This window comes from Eriocheir sinensis, chromosome 60, assembly GCF_024679095.1.
Source record: "Eriocheir sinensis breed Jianghai 21 chromosome 60, ASM2467909v1, whole genome shotgun sequence".
Lineage (NCBI taxonomy): Eukaryota > Metazoa > Arthropoda > Malacostraca > Decapoda > Varunidae > Eriocheir > Eriocheir sinensis.
The window spans coordinates 2,851,371-2,867,989 of record NC_066568.1 but is presented as its reverse complement, the minus strand read 5'-3'; the positions used below and the strand labels follow the sequence as shown (position 1 = coordinate 2,867,989).

Genomic DNA, 16,619 nt, shown 5'->3' with positions numbered 1-16,619 from the left:
TGGGGAAGGAGTGGTCGCTAAGAACATTAAAATATTACACTTTGACCTTATTTCCACACCACCCAAGGGGTAAAGAGTCTTGGTGCATTTTTTAAAGAGGTTTATTATTAATATTATTATTATTATGCATTGTCGTGCACCATACTCCCCGTATGAGAGTACACCCCCACTTTTCTCGCGCACACACACACAGAGAGAGAGAGAGAGAGAGAGAGAGAGAGAGAGAGAGAGAGAGAGAGAGAGAGAGAGGCATGGTGTGCGATACGAAGAGATAGTGGTATGTAGTAATTCCTCGGGCGTGCGGAAGTAGCGCCATCTATTGCAGCCCACCAAAAACGTCACTTTTCAGGGGTAGCTTTACTATTTTTGAAGTACCTGCCACAGCACCCTATCCAGCCTTTACTTATTTTTTTCATTATTGTAAAATGATTTATTAATGGGGTAAAGAAAAATATATTTGTTCTTATGTTTTATTAGGTATTATCTACACTATATCAATTTGTTATTTTATGAAAAATATGGTGCAGAAAGCATATATATATATATATATATATATATATATATATATATATATATATATATATATATATATATATATATATATATATATATATATATATATATATATGTGTGTGTGTGTGTGTGTAGCAAACATATCCAGTGCTTTAAATACAAGCAAAGCATACATCATTCTATGCATGCTAGATTACTATAATGCCTTTGCAACTGTGGTAACCCGGATGTCACACTGGTCCTGTGTCCCAGGGTAATGGGTTCCCTAACACCACAGGCTCAAGGGCCAATGTTACAGAGATGAGCACTGAGGCCACGCGCTGCTACAGCGTATGCCCCCAACCGTACCTTTACCTTTTGCAGAATGCTCTTAGCTGAGTAAAAATATCATACTAACTGTACAAGTGTAAGATAATGGCAAGCATTGCATACTGCTTGACAGGCCAGAGAACAAAAGCTTCTAATCATTACAACTGAAATAAACAATGGGAGACACTCAAAGCTTGTTAACTGAACATGACCCGATTCATAACAGGCAAAACCAACAATGGTGTGTTATATACAATGAAAACTATATAAAAATGTTGCAAGGCACATCAATATAAGAGCAAAGCACCATAAAACATTCTGAAATACATGATGGAGGACATCAAGAAGGTAACACATGAGTTGTCTTAAATGGAATGCAATAACTTGGTGGTCTTGGACTGGAGGTGAATATGAGATGTAGGACATGATATGATCTCACAAGCTCTGACCTTGGTGTCAGGGTCATGAAGATATTAAGCTCAGTAGGCACAACTATGCAGCGGAGGCACATATGATAAAAGGAAATGAGACAAAAGAAGGCAACTCATAGTGTAAAAAAATAGCAGGAAAGTTATGCTGCAGTATGTGACACACCAAATAACAGGGCAGAGAGTGATATGTATTTCATAGGCTACATCAGTAATCATGTAGTATTTATTGCAGGAACCACACATTAAAGTTAGATGTAATAAAATATATGTTTTTAGCACACATTAAAATTGGATGTAATAAAATCATTTGATATGAAACTCCTTGAACTGGCCAACCAAACAAACCACTCTCTGCCCCCCGTTCCCCCTTTCCCCTTCAAAAAAGCATTATTTTCACAAGGTTTATGAGGCATTAGTCAAGAATATCAACTGCCATTACATTTTGTCAAAAAAAAAAAAAAAAAAAAAAATCATACCTGTGTGATTATGTATATCATATAAAGCAGAAAAAACATTGCATGCTGTAATACAAACAAGATTACTCCTGGAAGCCACATTAATGATGCCAGACACGTGATGATAGACACTTAGTGTGATGAAATTACAAGCTGTATTTCACATTATGAAACCAAGCCAAGTGTCACTGCAACACATTATTAGGTAAGGCAGACACCAAAAGCTTGTTACCTGAACAAGATTAAATATAACAGGCAAAATCCACAATAAAGCATTGCATACTGATGGCTAGGGAAGAGAACAAATGCTTCCAAGCATTACACCTGAAATAAACAATGGCAGATATTCAAAGCTTGTGAGCTGAACAAGACCTGATTTATAACAGGCAAGACCAACAATGGTGCATTACATGCGATATCTGGCAGGGGATTCCTTGCATTACAATTGGAAAGTGGCAGACACCTAAAGCTTGTGAGCTGAACAAGATCAACATGGTGCATTACATGTGATATCTGGCAAGGAAGATAAATGATTCCTTGCATTACAACTGGAAAGTGGCAGACACCCAAAGCTTGTTAACTGAACAAGATCTGATTTATAACAAGCAAGCCCAACAATGGTGCATTACTTGCAATATTTGGCAAAGTATATGGAAAAAAATTCTTGGCGTAACAAGAATAATACTAAATAATGGCAAATCCCACGGAGTTTCTCTTCTTTTGACAAAGCCTGTGCTCTTTGCTGCAGGGCTGTCAGAGTCTGTTTGCTCCAACCAACATTTACTGAAATACCCCTGAGTCATGAGTGAAGTGTTGAAACTGAAGGCAAGTGAAATACTGTGCTCAGAAATCTATTAGCATTTGGACTTTGATAGTATAAGGCCAGAGCAAACCTCCTCTCTTGTAACCCATATCTCTTACTAGGCTTAGATCTTGGCATCTTGCAGCATGTTGAACCTGACCTCAGAAAAAATCCATCCCTATTGGATCTAAAAAATTGCTGGCTCTGGGCAAAAACTGCCCAGGAGTTGTAACAGCCTGGGCTTTGAGCTGCCTTGCCTCCCGGTGCAGACGACAGACTGTTTTGTGCAGCAATTTTCACTTTTCAAGTCTGAAAATACATGCAAAAATATTTAATCACAATTCTAAATAATAAAATATGTGCATGTAATTGCATTATTGTCAGTGCTATAAGGACAGTGAATCTAAGCATTGATATTATGTCTGCACGCCAGCTTCGATGGAAGGCTTCACTTAGATTGCCTGACAAGAGTAATATTTTCAGGAGAGATGGGGGAGAGGATACAACTGGAGACTCTTGACAGATATAATGTCAAGATCTACAAGCACCCATTTACCATATATATCTCTGATGATCAGTCCATACTAAAACATTTGTCAATGTGTTGCCACACTAAAAATCTAAAAATTCCCCGTTTCTTCAATGTTAGTCATACCTAAGCCCTGCTAAACCATCCAAGTGAATCAAGAATGAGTTCTGGGCGGCAGCATGAGCCAATACTAAATGGCACCACTATAAAAAAAATTGCCTGCATCATGATGGGCCTGGGCCGACCGCCAGGCGCCTTAAGAAAATCTACCGGCGCTATAGGCAGGTGGGGAAAAAAAAAAAAAAAAAAAAAAAAAAGATCACATCAGAAGAATGGACAAAGGTTTGTTAGTGGCACTTCAAGGTTATGCTACCTCTTCAAAGATTGGCCAGTCATGGTTTAAAGTGCAACAGGATAAACAAGAAACAGGTAGATATCTGTGGACACTACTGTTACTATCAATTGCCAGCCTATGGCAAAATTTGAACCTATGCTATCAAAAACATAAGACCCATATGCTGATCACTCGACTAATCGTAACGGTACTACACCCATAGAAACATAATAAAGAGTTTAAATATATCATTCAAAATTTCAACCTTTTTACATAAGTTTTTTTTAAGATATGAAGCCTACTGGTGTAACAGTTAAATATTGAACTCAATTTGTATGCAGAGATGTGAAGTATGTTATTAAGCTGTAATGTTTCCAACACATTAGTTGTGATTAAAGCAACATGAAATAGTAACTAAAGAGGATAAATTATCACTGAGAACAAGAGGTTCCTTACTATATTGTGGTGAGCTTGATGGCCGAGTCGAGTTTCCTCCAACCCCATCAAGTTCACACCCTGTTGAGAGGCAATTTTTTAATCAAAGTGAAAAATGGATGGAAATAGTCACTAAAACTAGTAATTATACTTGGTGTCGCAAATTTGGGCAAAGAATTTAGGGAAGGACTCCCGGACTTGGCGTCACTGATGAGGTAAATGATCTCGTGCACTCATTGGGCTATAATATATACATTGTTATAATGTGTATTATTGTCTTGTTGCTATATATTACCTACTTATAATGGAAATACATGTCAGGATTAATCATCAAATACAAGGAAAAAAGAATCATGTATGGAAATTGTGAACTTTTAAGTTCATGTAACAAACAAGGTTTATTATACACAAAAAGGTTGGATACTTCAGATGTAAAAGATTTTTGGATATAACATCACCCCCTTCCTCCATATTGGTTCTTTAAAGCAAGGGTTGACTATAGCTGATTATTGTTTGCGGCAGGTTACACGACACTTTTTTTAGTGCAAACCATCTGGAAATCAATGATCATTATAAGGAATACTTCTCATGAGTAGCTACTAAAACTTGACAACCTAGAAGGATGCACCATCAGACTGTAAAGGATAGATATATTATAAGACATAGATACATTGGTGGATCCAAAGGGGGGCCCAGGCCCCCCCAATGTTCCTGAGTGATACAGGAAAACTAGCTCAAAAGCGCGCTGCGGCTAAAACAATGCTTTGGCACAAAGTCCAGGCCGTTATATCCATTGATTTAGGTCACTCCACCAGTTTTTCAAGATCAGGACTGCCTAGAATGGCTAATCGGTAATGCTAATGCTCCTTCCACCCGCAAAAAGTCTGACGTCCTCCCAAAAACTCATTTCCTGGATCTGCACCCAAAGACATACCGTAACATGGTTCAGTGATCATGGACAAAAAAAAAATGTTAAGACAATCAATATCCAATCATTTCAGGATACATAAATCAGCATCCATATGAAGGAATTCTACAACTTAAAAGTGATGTTGAGCAAGGCATGTGTTAAGTGACTTCCACAGTCTATTTTGTGAAGTCATAATTAGATTAATAACACAACAATCAACAAATACTAGATGAAGTATTCATACCAAAATCAGTACATGGAGCTGGTGCACTGCAATGGGGAGCACATTCCTGCAGCTCACCAAGAGGGTTGGATGCTGCCATGTACTTCAGGGGGGGTGGCTAAATGTCTTCACCCTTGGCCTCTTTCTTGGACTCTCCCCTTCAGCTGCCACATACTCTTGGATGATATCGGACGTGTTCGGATCTGTTGGGATGTGGTTGTGTTAGATGTGGAATAACATACGACAGTGGAACATGGAAGGAAAGAAAAAATTCTTTGGATACTGAAAGGATGTACGGGGACAACTGGGTGATAAGGGAGAGAGATGCAGAATTTTATGTTAAAGAGCTAGTTACACCAATGAAGACTTAAGGCATACACATTCAGAAAGACCACAATTTTGGCTGCTAGACGGAAAAGCACTAGATGTCAAAGTGCCAGGACATTGAAGGAAGTAATAGTAAGAAAAGCAATAATAGTTGATGAGTATAAATATATTTCTGATATTTTTGTTTATCTTAATACTAGTATTGGAATTTTCAAACACTAAGAATATAATAAATAAATATTGATAAATTAATGAAAATAAATACATTAATTGTACTAATACTACCACTAACAATATTAACAGCACTGCACCTAATAGACTGAGCAATAAACTGAGTCTGATATGTAACCATAATTAAACTGTCTCTGTCTGAGTGTTATGTGAAGCTTGCTCCATGCACCATGATAGGAATGGCATAGATGCATGCAGGTTGCTGAGATGCTTACAGTCACCAGCCACTTGTAGATATGGCACCAAAATGTGTTGGAAGCATTGGCGGCCAACTTCCATTTATTTAATTATTATTTTCTTTAAACAAAGGAGACAACTCAAGGGCAACAAAGCGTACTAGAAAAAAAGCCCCACTACTCACCACTCCCAAACAGACAAAAGTAGAGTCTTGATACACTCTTCTTGAAGGTCAAATTATAGGCACGAGGAAATGCAGACAATGGAAGGCTGTTCCAGAGTTTATCAGTGTAAGGGATGAAAGAGTGGAGATACTGGTTAACTTTTGCATAAGATGTTTGGCAAGACAGAACACGCAGTAATTGACTTAAATTAGAAAAGTATAGATTTAGGAGGGCAATGGGCAGGCATTGGCTTAGTAATAGGGTGGTGGGGGAATGGAATAGATTCAGCAATCACATAGTGAGTGCAGGGACGATAGCTTGTTTTAAGAGTAGACTGGATAGCTACATGGACGAGGATGACAGGTGGTAATGGGGAGGAATCTGGAGCTGCCGTGTGTAGGCCATTCGGCCTCGTGCCTTGGGAGGAGGGGAGGCATGCAGTTAGCAAGTTCAGAACAACTGTCAGCGTGAAAATGATTAGAATTTCCACATTATCATTATTTATATATATATATCACTTACCCCGGCTGGCATCCTTCCGTAATAAATGTAGCTTCACACCAGGCTGTGTCCTCTTTATCACCACAAAGGGACATGATTTGAGGCTCCGGCTGGTAAGCGTGGCGGCCGCGGCGGTGTTATGATTTTTGAACGAGGCAGCGTTGCCATCGGAGCAGAGAAAGATATTGCTGCGAATAGCGGTATAATAAACAGTATAAGTTAAGACCAAGATAATTATATTCACCCACTCTTTCCCCCTACAAACCAATGACTCAATGTATATATATCATCATTACTGATGGAAGTCAGCGTGCGTGCTAAAACAATGAGTTTGGAAGAAAAAACATGATTACATAGTTTTAAAGAACAGCAGTTGGGCTACAATTCCTTGGTTCATTCCAGTATGTATACAGAAAGGTTAAACACATAAAACACATCTAACCACACATGCAGAGAAAGTAATATAATTGCGGTATAATAATATAACAGTAATAGCATTACTCATGACATGCAGTCAGGCTATATCTACCTTGTAAATATATACAGTATATATAGTTCCTACTGTTCATTTTAATATTTATCTACCTTTATTTTTTTATTTAAAATGGGAAATAACCAGACTGAAGAAAAAAAGTAGCAACATTTGCTGCTTGATCCCATGTAGCAACACTGCTGATTGGTTCTGGGGGTTGGGGGGGGTGTCTGGAGGGGGGGAGGCGCCTGGATGTAAACAAAGCTGCTCCTGCGCCATCTGTTGCAACCGACATACACCAACACCCGCCCACGGTCTCCCATAGAGGCCCCCTCTCCTGTTCTATAGTCTCCTTGGTGTGCGAGGTCAATTGGAAACGTGGCAACGGGGTCTAGCGGGCTGTCTACGTCAGAGCCGCCACTTAAGATTTGCCGGACTTTAGTGACGCTCGGCGCTCGCCCGCCCGCCTCCATGTGGTATCACGCGATATGGGCCCTGTGTGTAGACGCTGAGTCACTGCCCCGCTGACGGTCTCCTCAAGTTCCCACCATTTTGTTCTGCTTTCCGTTTCCGTCACAGCTCCCGTTTCCATTATTTTATTATTTGATTTATTTATTGGAGTTACTGGATAATTCTTCATGTCCGATTCTTTTTCTTTTTTAGGTTGCTAATAATTATTTTTATTGTTATTAGACTATGATCGAGTACATCCATAATAACTATACATGCTATTTTTTTTTTCGAAAAAATAAATATTCACTTCATTCAGAGAGAGAGAGAGAGAGAGAGAGAGAGAGAGAGAGAGAGAGAGAGAGAGAGAGAGAGAGAGATTTACAAAGATTTACATAGAAAATTAGACCACACAGACCCCATGGTACAGACTAGGTGGTCTGTCCTTAAACCTAAGTGATTTTACATTAATCAGAAGGCTCCTAAACGTTGCATTTCTACTCTAGTTGATATTAAGTTGAAGGAAGAGAGAGTTTTCTTTACAGGAAATTTGTTTGGGAATTTCATCAGAAGTCATTAAGAAAAAAAAAACTCCTTTGGGTACCGGTACCGGTACCGGTACTAACGGTACTTGAGTTTTCGGTACCGGTACTACCGGTACTCAAATTAACGGTACTTGCCCATCCCTACCGATCAGCTGGTCCCCCCTTTAAATGGGGCGGGCCAACACGGGTCGGCGCATGCGCAGTAGAGGGGGGAACAGGGGGGAACGTTCAGTCCTTGGAATTATTCCTTAACGAAGGCTGTTACGCTGCTGCTCTGCGGTAAATGTATCGGTGAGCTCGGTTATAACCCGCCGCTCACAGCAGGGCAGGGACGGACGTCCGTCACGGTCGACGACTACTTTATAAATGACTTCTTTCACTCCGAAGGACGCCCCATGCATAGTTGTTGGTGATTTTCGACTGCAAGTGACATATAGTTCCTCAAAATAGATATACTGAATGATATACTAGGCGATATAAGTTTTTAGGAAAGTAACGAGTGTCGGAGCATGTCCCCATTGGATAATGTATGGGGGGGAGAGATCCTCTCGCCGCGGACTCACTTGTCGTTCTGCCGGGGTGCGGTACGATATGTTGGATCGGTCACTTTTTCAGATCGGTCAAAATATCTCGCCACACCGCCACACCGCCACTTAATTTGCAGGAAGGGAGGGTGGGAGGGAGAGAGAAAGAGGGAGAAAGAAATTGTAAGATGTTTCGAAAGACGAAAGGAAGTAAAGAGAATGGAAGAAGGGAGAAGATTCCAGGAAGGGAGAGAAAGGGAAGGGAAGGGAAGGGAGGAGATAATTATTATGAGAGAAGCAAAGGGAGGGAAGAAGGTAGGTAGAGGTAGGGAGATGTTTTGGATCCTTCTTTTCTTGTATTTTAATTTTTACTTTTTTATTTCATTTGCATTAGCTTGTATTAAAACAACTCTTTCATCACTCATTAATTACTCCATAAATGATCTCACCGTCTCGTATCCCTGGTAGCGTGATCCGGCTTAAGTTGTTATTGGAGACTGGTGTTCGGGGATAAACAAGGGAAAAAGAAAATATACATTTATTTAAAATTAAATGAAAGTAATTGCCTTACGCAATATTCTATGCTCAGACGATCATAACGCTGGCATATTCAGCAATGGATACAACATATGACAAACGACATGTCTTAAACATAATACTACAATATGTGCTCAGTTGTTGCCAATAATAATAACACTCATCATTCCACAAGCAGTGGTTTGTTTCTCTCTGCTTACATCACAATATTTAAATACTCTCCTCACATCCTGATAACACATTCCTATAGTATAATCTACTACAATTTCACGGAAGCACCAAATTATACCACACCCAGTGCTTTCTACCTTTGCTTTACATCGCAAACAAATAATCACAATCCTGTCCCACTCACAATCCTACAACACATCTCCTACATTATAATCTCCAGGACAAAACAATCGGTTTCCCTTAGATTCTCGAATTTCTACTCACGATTAAGATCACAACAGCCATTCTCAGCTGAGTGAGTAGCAAGTCTGCTTGAAGCGAGTGCAAGGCTCGGTCTGCCCATATCACTATTGTCTAAGTCACATTTTTCCTTGCTTGAGGCGGAACTACATCTTTGACACGCCTTCATTTTCTACATAACCAGTAGCCAATACTTCCTGTCAACAACCGTTGGCTCGCTCATTATGTTATATTGTTTACTTCTACTATTTGTGATTCACTCTTAAGACACTCCCACAGTGACTTCTCTTTTCAGTTATTCGCTTATAGCATTTCGTCACACCGCACGTGACATGTTAGAGTCCTCTTGAATGGTTATCCACACTTCCTGACCACGCCTACTGGGTATCTGTTTTCTGTATGTGGGTCTGGGTATTTTCCATAACCTCTCAGTAGTGTTAGTGCTTATCAGATGTTTACAACTTTGTATATCTGACTAATTTTTTCCTTCCCTCTCCTATCATATTTACAATTCTTGTCTCCATATCTCCACTCGGTATTTGCCTCTGATTGGGGTCACTATTAATTAACTGTGCTGCTATGGTCGTCTTCTGTTTGTCCATATTCTGGGTCCCAACAGATGAAAAGGGAAGGGAGAAGGGAGGAGGAGAGAGGAGGAGGGAGGGAAGGAGGGAGTGGGAGGATGAGGAGGAGAGAGAGCGGTGAGAAGGGAAGTGGGAGGGGGATGAGAGAGAGGGGGTCAGGATGTTCTCCACGGTGGTAGGCAAAAGTTTAGCCCATTCTCCCCTGAACCTGAGAAGTGGGAAGGTGTTTCTGTGGTGAGTGGTGGGTTGGCGGTGCGGTGGTGGTGGTGCGTGGTGAAGCGGTGGTGGTGATGGAGTGGTGAGGCAAGGTATTGTATACTAATTATTTGATGGTAGACACGTACCAGATGCAGAAAATAACGAGGAATCCAATTTGGCCTCAGAATGGTGTCACAGCAAAACCTAACGGAGGTATCAAATGAAAAGTTGGAAATTTCGTTTAGTCTGCGCAACATCTGTGGTCATATGCCGGAGAGACAGAAACATGGAAACATGGAAACGCAGGCAACAGAAAGCCTAATGGCTCATTACGAGGTTGCCCGCTTTGGTGATTTAATCTGCTCGACAGCCTGGGGCCTGGGGAGCAGATGAAAGCACCTCGACATTGAGGAGCAGATGAAAGCACCTCGATATTGAGGAGCAGATGAAAGCAACTCAATATTCAGTTTACTCCCGACGCAGCGAAGTGACGGTCGATTCTATATTTGAAGGAGTTGATGGTATTCGCATTTACTACTTCTGAAGGAAGATTGTTCCAGTGACGGATGACTCGGTTTGAAAAGAAACTCCTTCCGATGTCTGTGTTACATCGACTAGACTGAATGGGTAAACCGTTATTTCTAGTTCTTAGGTTGGTTTGCAATTCAAAGAAATTGGAGTAATCGACGTTATTGAATTTTTTCAGATACTTGAAGACTTGAATCATATCTCCTCGTAGGCGTCTTTTCTCTAATGTAAAGAGATTGAGTCTGGCGTTTTACTCTCGAAGTTCCTCGCTATGAACCCGAGCATAGTGTTGGCTTTGTTGTATGCTTTTTTACAGTGATTCGCGTGTTTCAGGTCACTGCTGATAGTGACTCCAAGATCCTTTTCCTCCTGCATCGCTTGCAGAGGTCTCCCATTCATGATGTATGTGTGGTTACTATTTCTGGACCCAATGTGCATGACTTTGCATTTGTCAACATTAAAGGACATTTGCCATTTTCCGACCATTCGATAATGTGATTGAGGTCTTTCTGAATGATTTCGCAGTCGGTCTTTGTGAGGGCCTTTCCCCCCACCTTAGTGTCATCAGCAAATTTCGATATTGTGGATTTCAGTCCTGCTTCGAGGTCGTTGATATATATGATGAAGAGAATGGGTCCCAGCACTGACCCTTGAGGCACTCCACTAGTGACTGGAAGCCAATCGGAAGGCTGTCCGTTGAGTAGTACTCGTTGTTTTCTGTCGGTGAGCCAATCTCTTATCCACGCGATCAGATTGGCTCCAATGCCCGCCGAGTGCAGTTTTTTAAGGAGTCGCTCGTGCGGTACCTTGTCGAAGGCTTTCTGAAAGTAAAGGTATATAACATCACTGGGGATGTGGGCATCCCAGTTCTTATATATACCTTGGAAGAAGTCTAATAAATTCGTTAGGCAGGAGCGCTTGTTTCTGAAGCCATGCTGGGTGTCGGAGATTACATTATTGTCTTCTAGAAACTTAACAAGTTTGTCTCTAATAATCTTTTCGAGTATTTTTCCTGCCACTGATGTCAAACTTATGGGCCTGTAGTTTAATGCAACACTTTTGTCTCCTTTTTTGAAAATTGGTGTTACGTTCATCATCTTCCAGTCTTCCGGGACCTTTTTCAATTGAACAGACTGGTTGAATATGTTAGTGAGTGGCTGAAGTATTTGTTGTTTAAGCTCTTTTTATAACCGCGGGGACAAACCGTCAGGTCCTGTTGACTTGTTCGTGTCGAGTTTATCCAAATACTCTTTCACTTCTTGGTCGCATATTGAGTCAATTTTCAGGGGCGTTATTCCCCTCGGCGGGTCAGGGTTCTCGGGCATGGTTTCGATGTTCTCGACTGTGAATACGGATGCGAAGTTACTGTTGAGGATTCTGGCCATCTGTTTACTGTCCTGAGTTGCAGCTCCAGTCTCGTCTGTCAGGGGACCAATATTGGATTTTACTTTCTTTTTCGATCTGATGTATGTGAAGAATTTTTTTGAGTTTGTCTTGATGTCACGCGCTATTTGTTTTTCGTAGTTGCGTTTACTACTCCGAATAAGGGTGCGACAAGCTCTGAGGCTGTTGTGGTACTGAGTACGGGCTTCGGCCGTGTCATTCTCTTTCATTAGGTTATAATTCCTTTTTTTTAAGTTTACCGCCCTTTTTATTTCTCTGGTCATCCACGGTGGATCTACGGCACCATTTACTCGCCTGGGTTTCGTCGGCACTGTAGCCTTTTCTACTCCCAAAAGCTTATCTTTGGAGTTGTTCCACACGTTGTCGATTGTATTGTCGGTTAGGTGAAGTTGGTCCCAGGTCGCAGAGGGAAGCAGCTCACGAGCTAGGTTGAAATTTGCTATTTTGTAGTCTGGTATCACTGACGGATTGTCTACGAGTTTGTGACTTATGTTGACATTGAAACGGATTAAGTGGTGATCGCAACCGTTAATTTTTTCACCAACTTCACAGTCGCGAATGAGGTCGGGGTCGCTTACTAATACTAGATCCAGCAGATTGTTTTCTCTTGTTGGTTGAGTTACAACTTGAGTGAGGAACGAATCCTCCACCATTTCTATAAGCCTGTTACCCTCTTGATCTCCAGTCAATTGTCCCCAGTCAATGTTAGGGCAATTAAAGTCCCCAATTATTATTGCTTTACTTTGTGTTAAAGAGTGAAGCTCTTCGTACAGGGCAGTGTCATCGGCTGCCTCTTGTTTTGGAGGCCTGTATACGGTCGCAAGTGTTAGTTTCTTATTATTCGCAGTTATTTCCACATAGACGGAGTCGTAATTCTCTGCGTCCTGTTTGTCTATTTTTATGGCAGGGAGCGTACTTTTTACGTAGCAAATTACTCCTCCTTTCTTGTGCATTCGATTTTTTTGGAAGCTTTCGTACCCGGGAAATGACAGTTCAGATACTAGATGTGCAGAGTTGGCCCAAGTCTCTGTGATGGCTACCACATCTGGTTTCTCAGTTGCAATATACGCCCTAATTTCGTCCTTTTGGGTAATAGACTGCGTGCATTTGTGTACAAAATGGAAATGTGACTACTGGTTTGGCCGCGTCGTGTTGAATGAGTTCGCTTGTCGGAGGCGTCGTTGGTTACACAGTTTCTTGCAAGCCGCATCGACGCTACGGTTCGGTTGATCAAGGGTTGCCTTTGCCTTGCCCTCGCCTCCAGTTTTTTGAATAGCTTTTCGAGAAGCTTTCAACTGCATCGTTCAGGAGCCTTCCTAGCCGCGCCGAACCAACCTCGTTCAAGTGGAGTCCGTCCTCCCAAGACAAATCTGGGCGCTGGTTGAAGTGATGCCATGCGTTCATGAACCCTACGCCTTCATCGTTACATAACTGCTTTAGACTAGTGTTGACGCCGTACGCTTTACTGTTGTTGTATCCGGCGAACGTATTGACTCTCGGTAGAATTCCAGAGACGATGATGTGAGGAGACTTGGTCTTGTATTTCCGAATGACTTGACGGTATTTTGCTAACAGGTCCTGAATTTGAGTTGACTGAAGGTCGTTGGTTCCCGCATGGATCAGATACACTGTGTCGTCCTTCGCATTTACTGAAACTGCATCGACAGCTGATTCAATATCGTCCAGTTTGGCTCCGGGGATACAGAAACGCTGCCGTGTCAACGTATTCCGACCGCAAAACTCCGTAAGTTGGCCTCTCACCACACTGTCTCCAACTAAATTGACTCTAGTAGTTAGTTTGCCCATACCAGGAAACAGCGTCTGGTTCGTACAAGTGACAGCTGGTAGAATGGTCTTGTGATTTCTTCTGGAAGGGCGCGAGGTACAAGAGGGAGCGCGGGCTAAGGTGGGTTTGGAAGTGGTGGTGGTGATAGTAGTGGGTGGTTGGGGAAGGGTGGAGGGTGAGGTGTGGATGGAGGGAGATGTGGTATCAGAAGTGGAGGAGGAGGCGGAGGTTGAGTTCGTGTTGGAGGTGGAAGTGGAGGATGGAGTGGTGATGAGGATAGGGGAGGAGTCAAGGGTGTTGGAGGGAGAGGAAGGGAGAGCGGGAGAAAGGGGAGTGGTACTGTGGATGGAGGTGGATGGGGTAGGAAGGGAGGTGGATGGAGTAGAAGGAATGGTAAGGGTGGCGGCGGGTTCAGGCGTGGCAGAGGAGATCGTGTTGAAGGTGGAAGGGGAAGATGGAGTGGTGATGAGGATAGGGGAGGAGTCAAGGGTGTTGGAGGGAGAAGAGGGCGTGGGAGTGGATGAGGTAGCAAGGGAGGTGGATGGGATAGAAGGAATGGTAGGGGTGGCGGCGGGTTCAGGCGTTGCAGAGGAGTGGGGTGGTTGAGGCGAGGCAGAGGAGATCGTGTTGGAGGTGGAAGGGGAAGATGGAGTGGTGATGAGGATAGGGGAGGAGTCAAGGGTGGTGGAGGGAGAAGAGGGAGTGGGAGTGGATGAGGTAGCAAGGGAGGTGGATGGGGCGGAAGGAATAGTAAGGATGGAGGCGGGTTCAGGCGAGGCAGAGGAGGAGGAGGAGGTATGTAATTGGGTCAGAACGTCAGAATATGAGTTTGAGGAGGAGGAAGTTGGAGTAGGAAGGGCGGGGAAAGAAGTCACAACTTCCCATATCAATACGTTTGAGCGTTTCAGCTCATCGTTAATCGAGCTAAGTGCTTGGATACGCGAGTCCAAGACACAATATTTACATTTAGACTCGCTGAGTTGAAAGTGGATCGTGGCAAATTTCTGCGAACAATTACCGCAAGTGAAATATTTGGGCATGGTTACAATTCCTTTTTTCTTTTCTTTTTTCTGTAGCAAGAAACTTTAGTTATGATATATTTAGAAACCGCGTGGGTGGCTTGCTGATTACCAAGAAGGAGCTCAACTGAACACCTGGAAGGAGTTAGGTAGGGGTCGGGTCGAGTCCCGCGGGGGTAATTAGTTGGACGGTAGAGAGGCTTGTTTAGTTAAAGGAACACAAAGGAACACAAAGGAGGAGGAGGAGGAGGAAATAGTTAGAGGAGGAGGAAATGGTTAAAGGAGGAGGCGGAGGAGGAAATATGGGTTTGGGCGGAGAAGGAGGAGTAGGGAAGGTGATTAAAATAGAAATAGAAATACCTGTGTTGATTAGGATTATTTAAGGAGTGCCGGGTGGTTTCCTTCGTTAAGCCCTCGGTGGCTGTGGGATATGGGCGGGTGTGTGAACACCTGGGTCTTGGTGTGAACACCTGACTGTCTTGGTGAGGGAGTGCCGGTGAAAAGATTAGCCGACCTCACTAATCCCGGAAAATTTCAGACTTAACGGGCGGTACCGGGAGTAATTATACCCCTGGGAATAAATAGGGCGGGGTTCAGGAACGATTGGTAATGAACAAGAAAATACAGTGAGTTGTGATCTGACCGTTTACTATAGTAATAAAATAAATAAAATACTCGCTATAATAAGTGTGTAAATGTATCACTCGGGTTTATGTTTAAACAATGTGTGTGCTGTTGTTGAAATACTTTACTTTGTTACCCTGTGACAGGTACGGGAAGCAGTAGAATTATGACACTTAGCGTTCCACAGCGGCGGTGATGTCTGCTAGGCAGTGAAGCGACGATGAAGTTACCGATGAGCGATGTCCAACCTCTTCAAGTAATATCAACTACAGTTAAAGTCCTCGATGGCGTATAAAGATTGCACAACACACTTGGTGAACACTAATTCACGGAATCACGGTTAACAGTAAATTGAGGAATCACGGTGAGCACTGAATTACGGAATCACGGTTAACACTGAATCACGGTATCGCGGTTAACACCGAATCACAGAGTCGCGGTTAACACTGAATCACGGAATAGCGGTTAACACTAAATCAAGGAATCACGGTTAACACTGAATCACGAATCACGGTTAACACTGAATCACGAATCGCGGTTAACACTGAATCACTGTATCACGGTTAACACTAAATCAAGGAATCACGGTTAACATTAAATCACTGAATCACGGTTAACACTGAATCACGGAATAGCGGTTAACACTGAATCACTGTATCACGGTTAACACTAAATCAAGGGATCACGGTTAACACTGAATCACTGTATCACGGTTAACACTCTAGCCGGAGCGAGCGGGGGTCATGACCTTAGCCTAGGAGGGTCAGGAAACGAGTGAGCCTAGGAAGGTCAGGAAACGAGTGAGCCTAGGAAGGTCAGGAAACGAGTGAGGAGGGTCAGGAAACGAGTGAGGAGGATCAGGAAACGAAGGGGAAGGGACGGGAAAAAGTTGGAAAGTTTCGTTTAGTCTGCGCAACATCTGTGGTCATATGCCGGAGAGAGACAGAAGGGTAAGGAAAAAGTTGGAAAGTTTCGTTTAGTCTGCGCAACATCTGTGGTCATATGCCGGAGAGAGACAGAAGGGGAAGGGACGGGAAAAAGTTGGAAAGTTTCGTTTAGTCGGCGCAACATCTGTGGTCATATGCCGGAGAGAGACAGAAGGGGAAGGGACGGGAAAAAGTTGGAAAGTTTCGTTTAGTCGGCGCAACATCTGTGGTCATATTCCGGAGAGAGACAGAAGGGGAAGGGACGGGAAA

General features: G+C 42.6%; 1 protein-coding gene across 3 annotated transcripts; it reads right to left on the bottom strand.

The window, feature by feature from the left end:
• Nucleotides 1–629: 629 nt before the first annotated feature.
• LOC126985722 (uncharacterized) lies at nt 630–15,258 on the bottom strand. 3 transcript variants are annotated; one of them, XM_050840956.1, is made up of 5 exons: nt 9,305–15,258; nt 6,363–6,529; nt 4,963–5,144; nt 3,830–3,889; nt 630–2,819 (listed from the first exon to the last, which is right to left on the bottom strand). In XM_050840956.1, the coding sequence occupies exon 1, from the start codon at nt 14,818–14,820 to the stop codon at nt 13,225–13,227; it is 1,596 nt and encodes a 531-aa protein (XP_050696913.1). In that variant the 5' UTR covers nt 14,821–15,258; the 3' UTR covers nt 630–2,819; nt 3,830–3,889; nt 4,963–5,144; nt 6,363–6,529; nt 9,305–13,224. The 3 variants fall into 3 exon arrangements, with proteins under 3 accessions (XP_050696913.1, XP_050696914.1, XP_050696915.1); XM_050840957.1 differs by lacking the exon at nt 6,363–6,529; XM_050840958.1 differs by lacking the exons at nt 630–2,819; nt 3,830–3,889; nt 4,963–5,144; nt 6,363–6,529 and adding an exon at nt 6,536–7,308.
• Nucleotides 15,259–16,619: the final 1,361 nt, after the last annotated feature.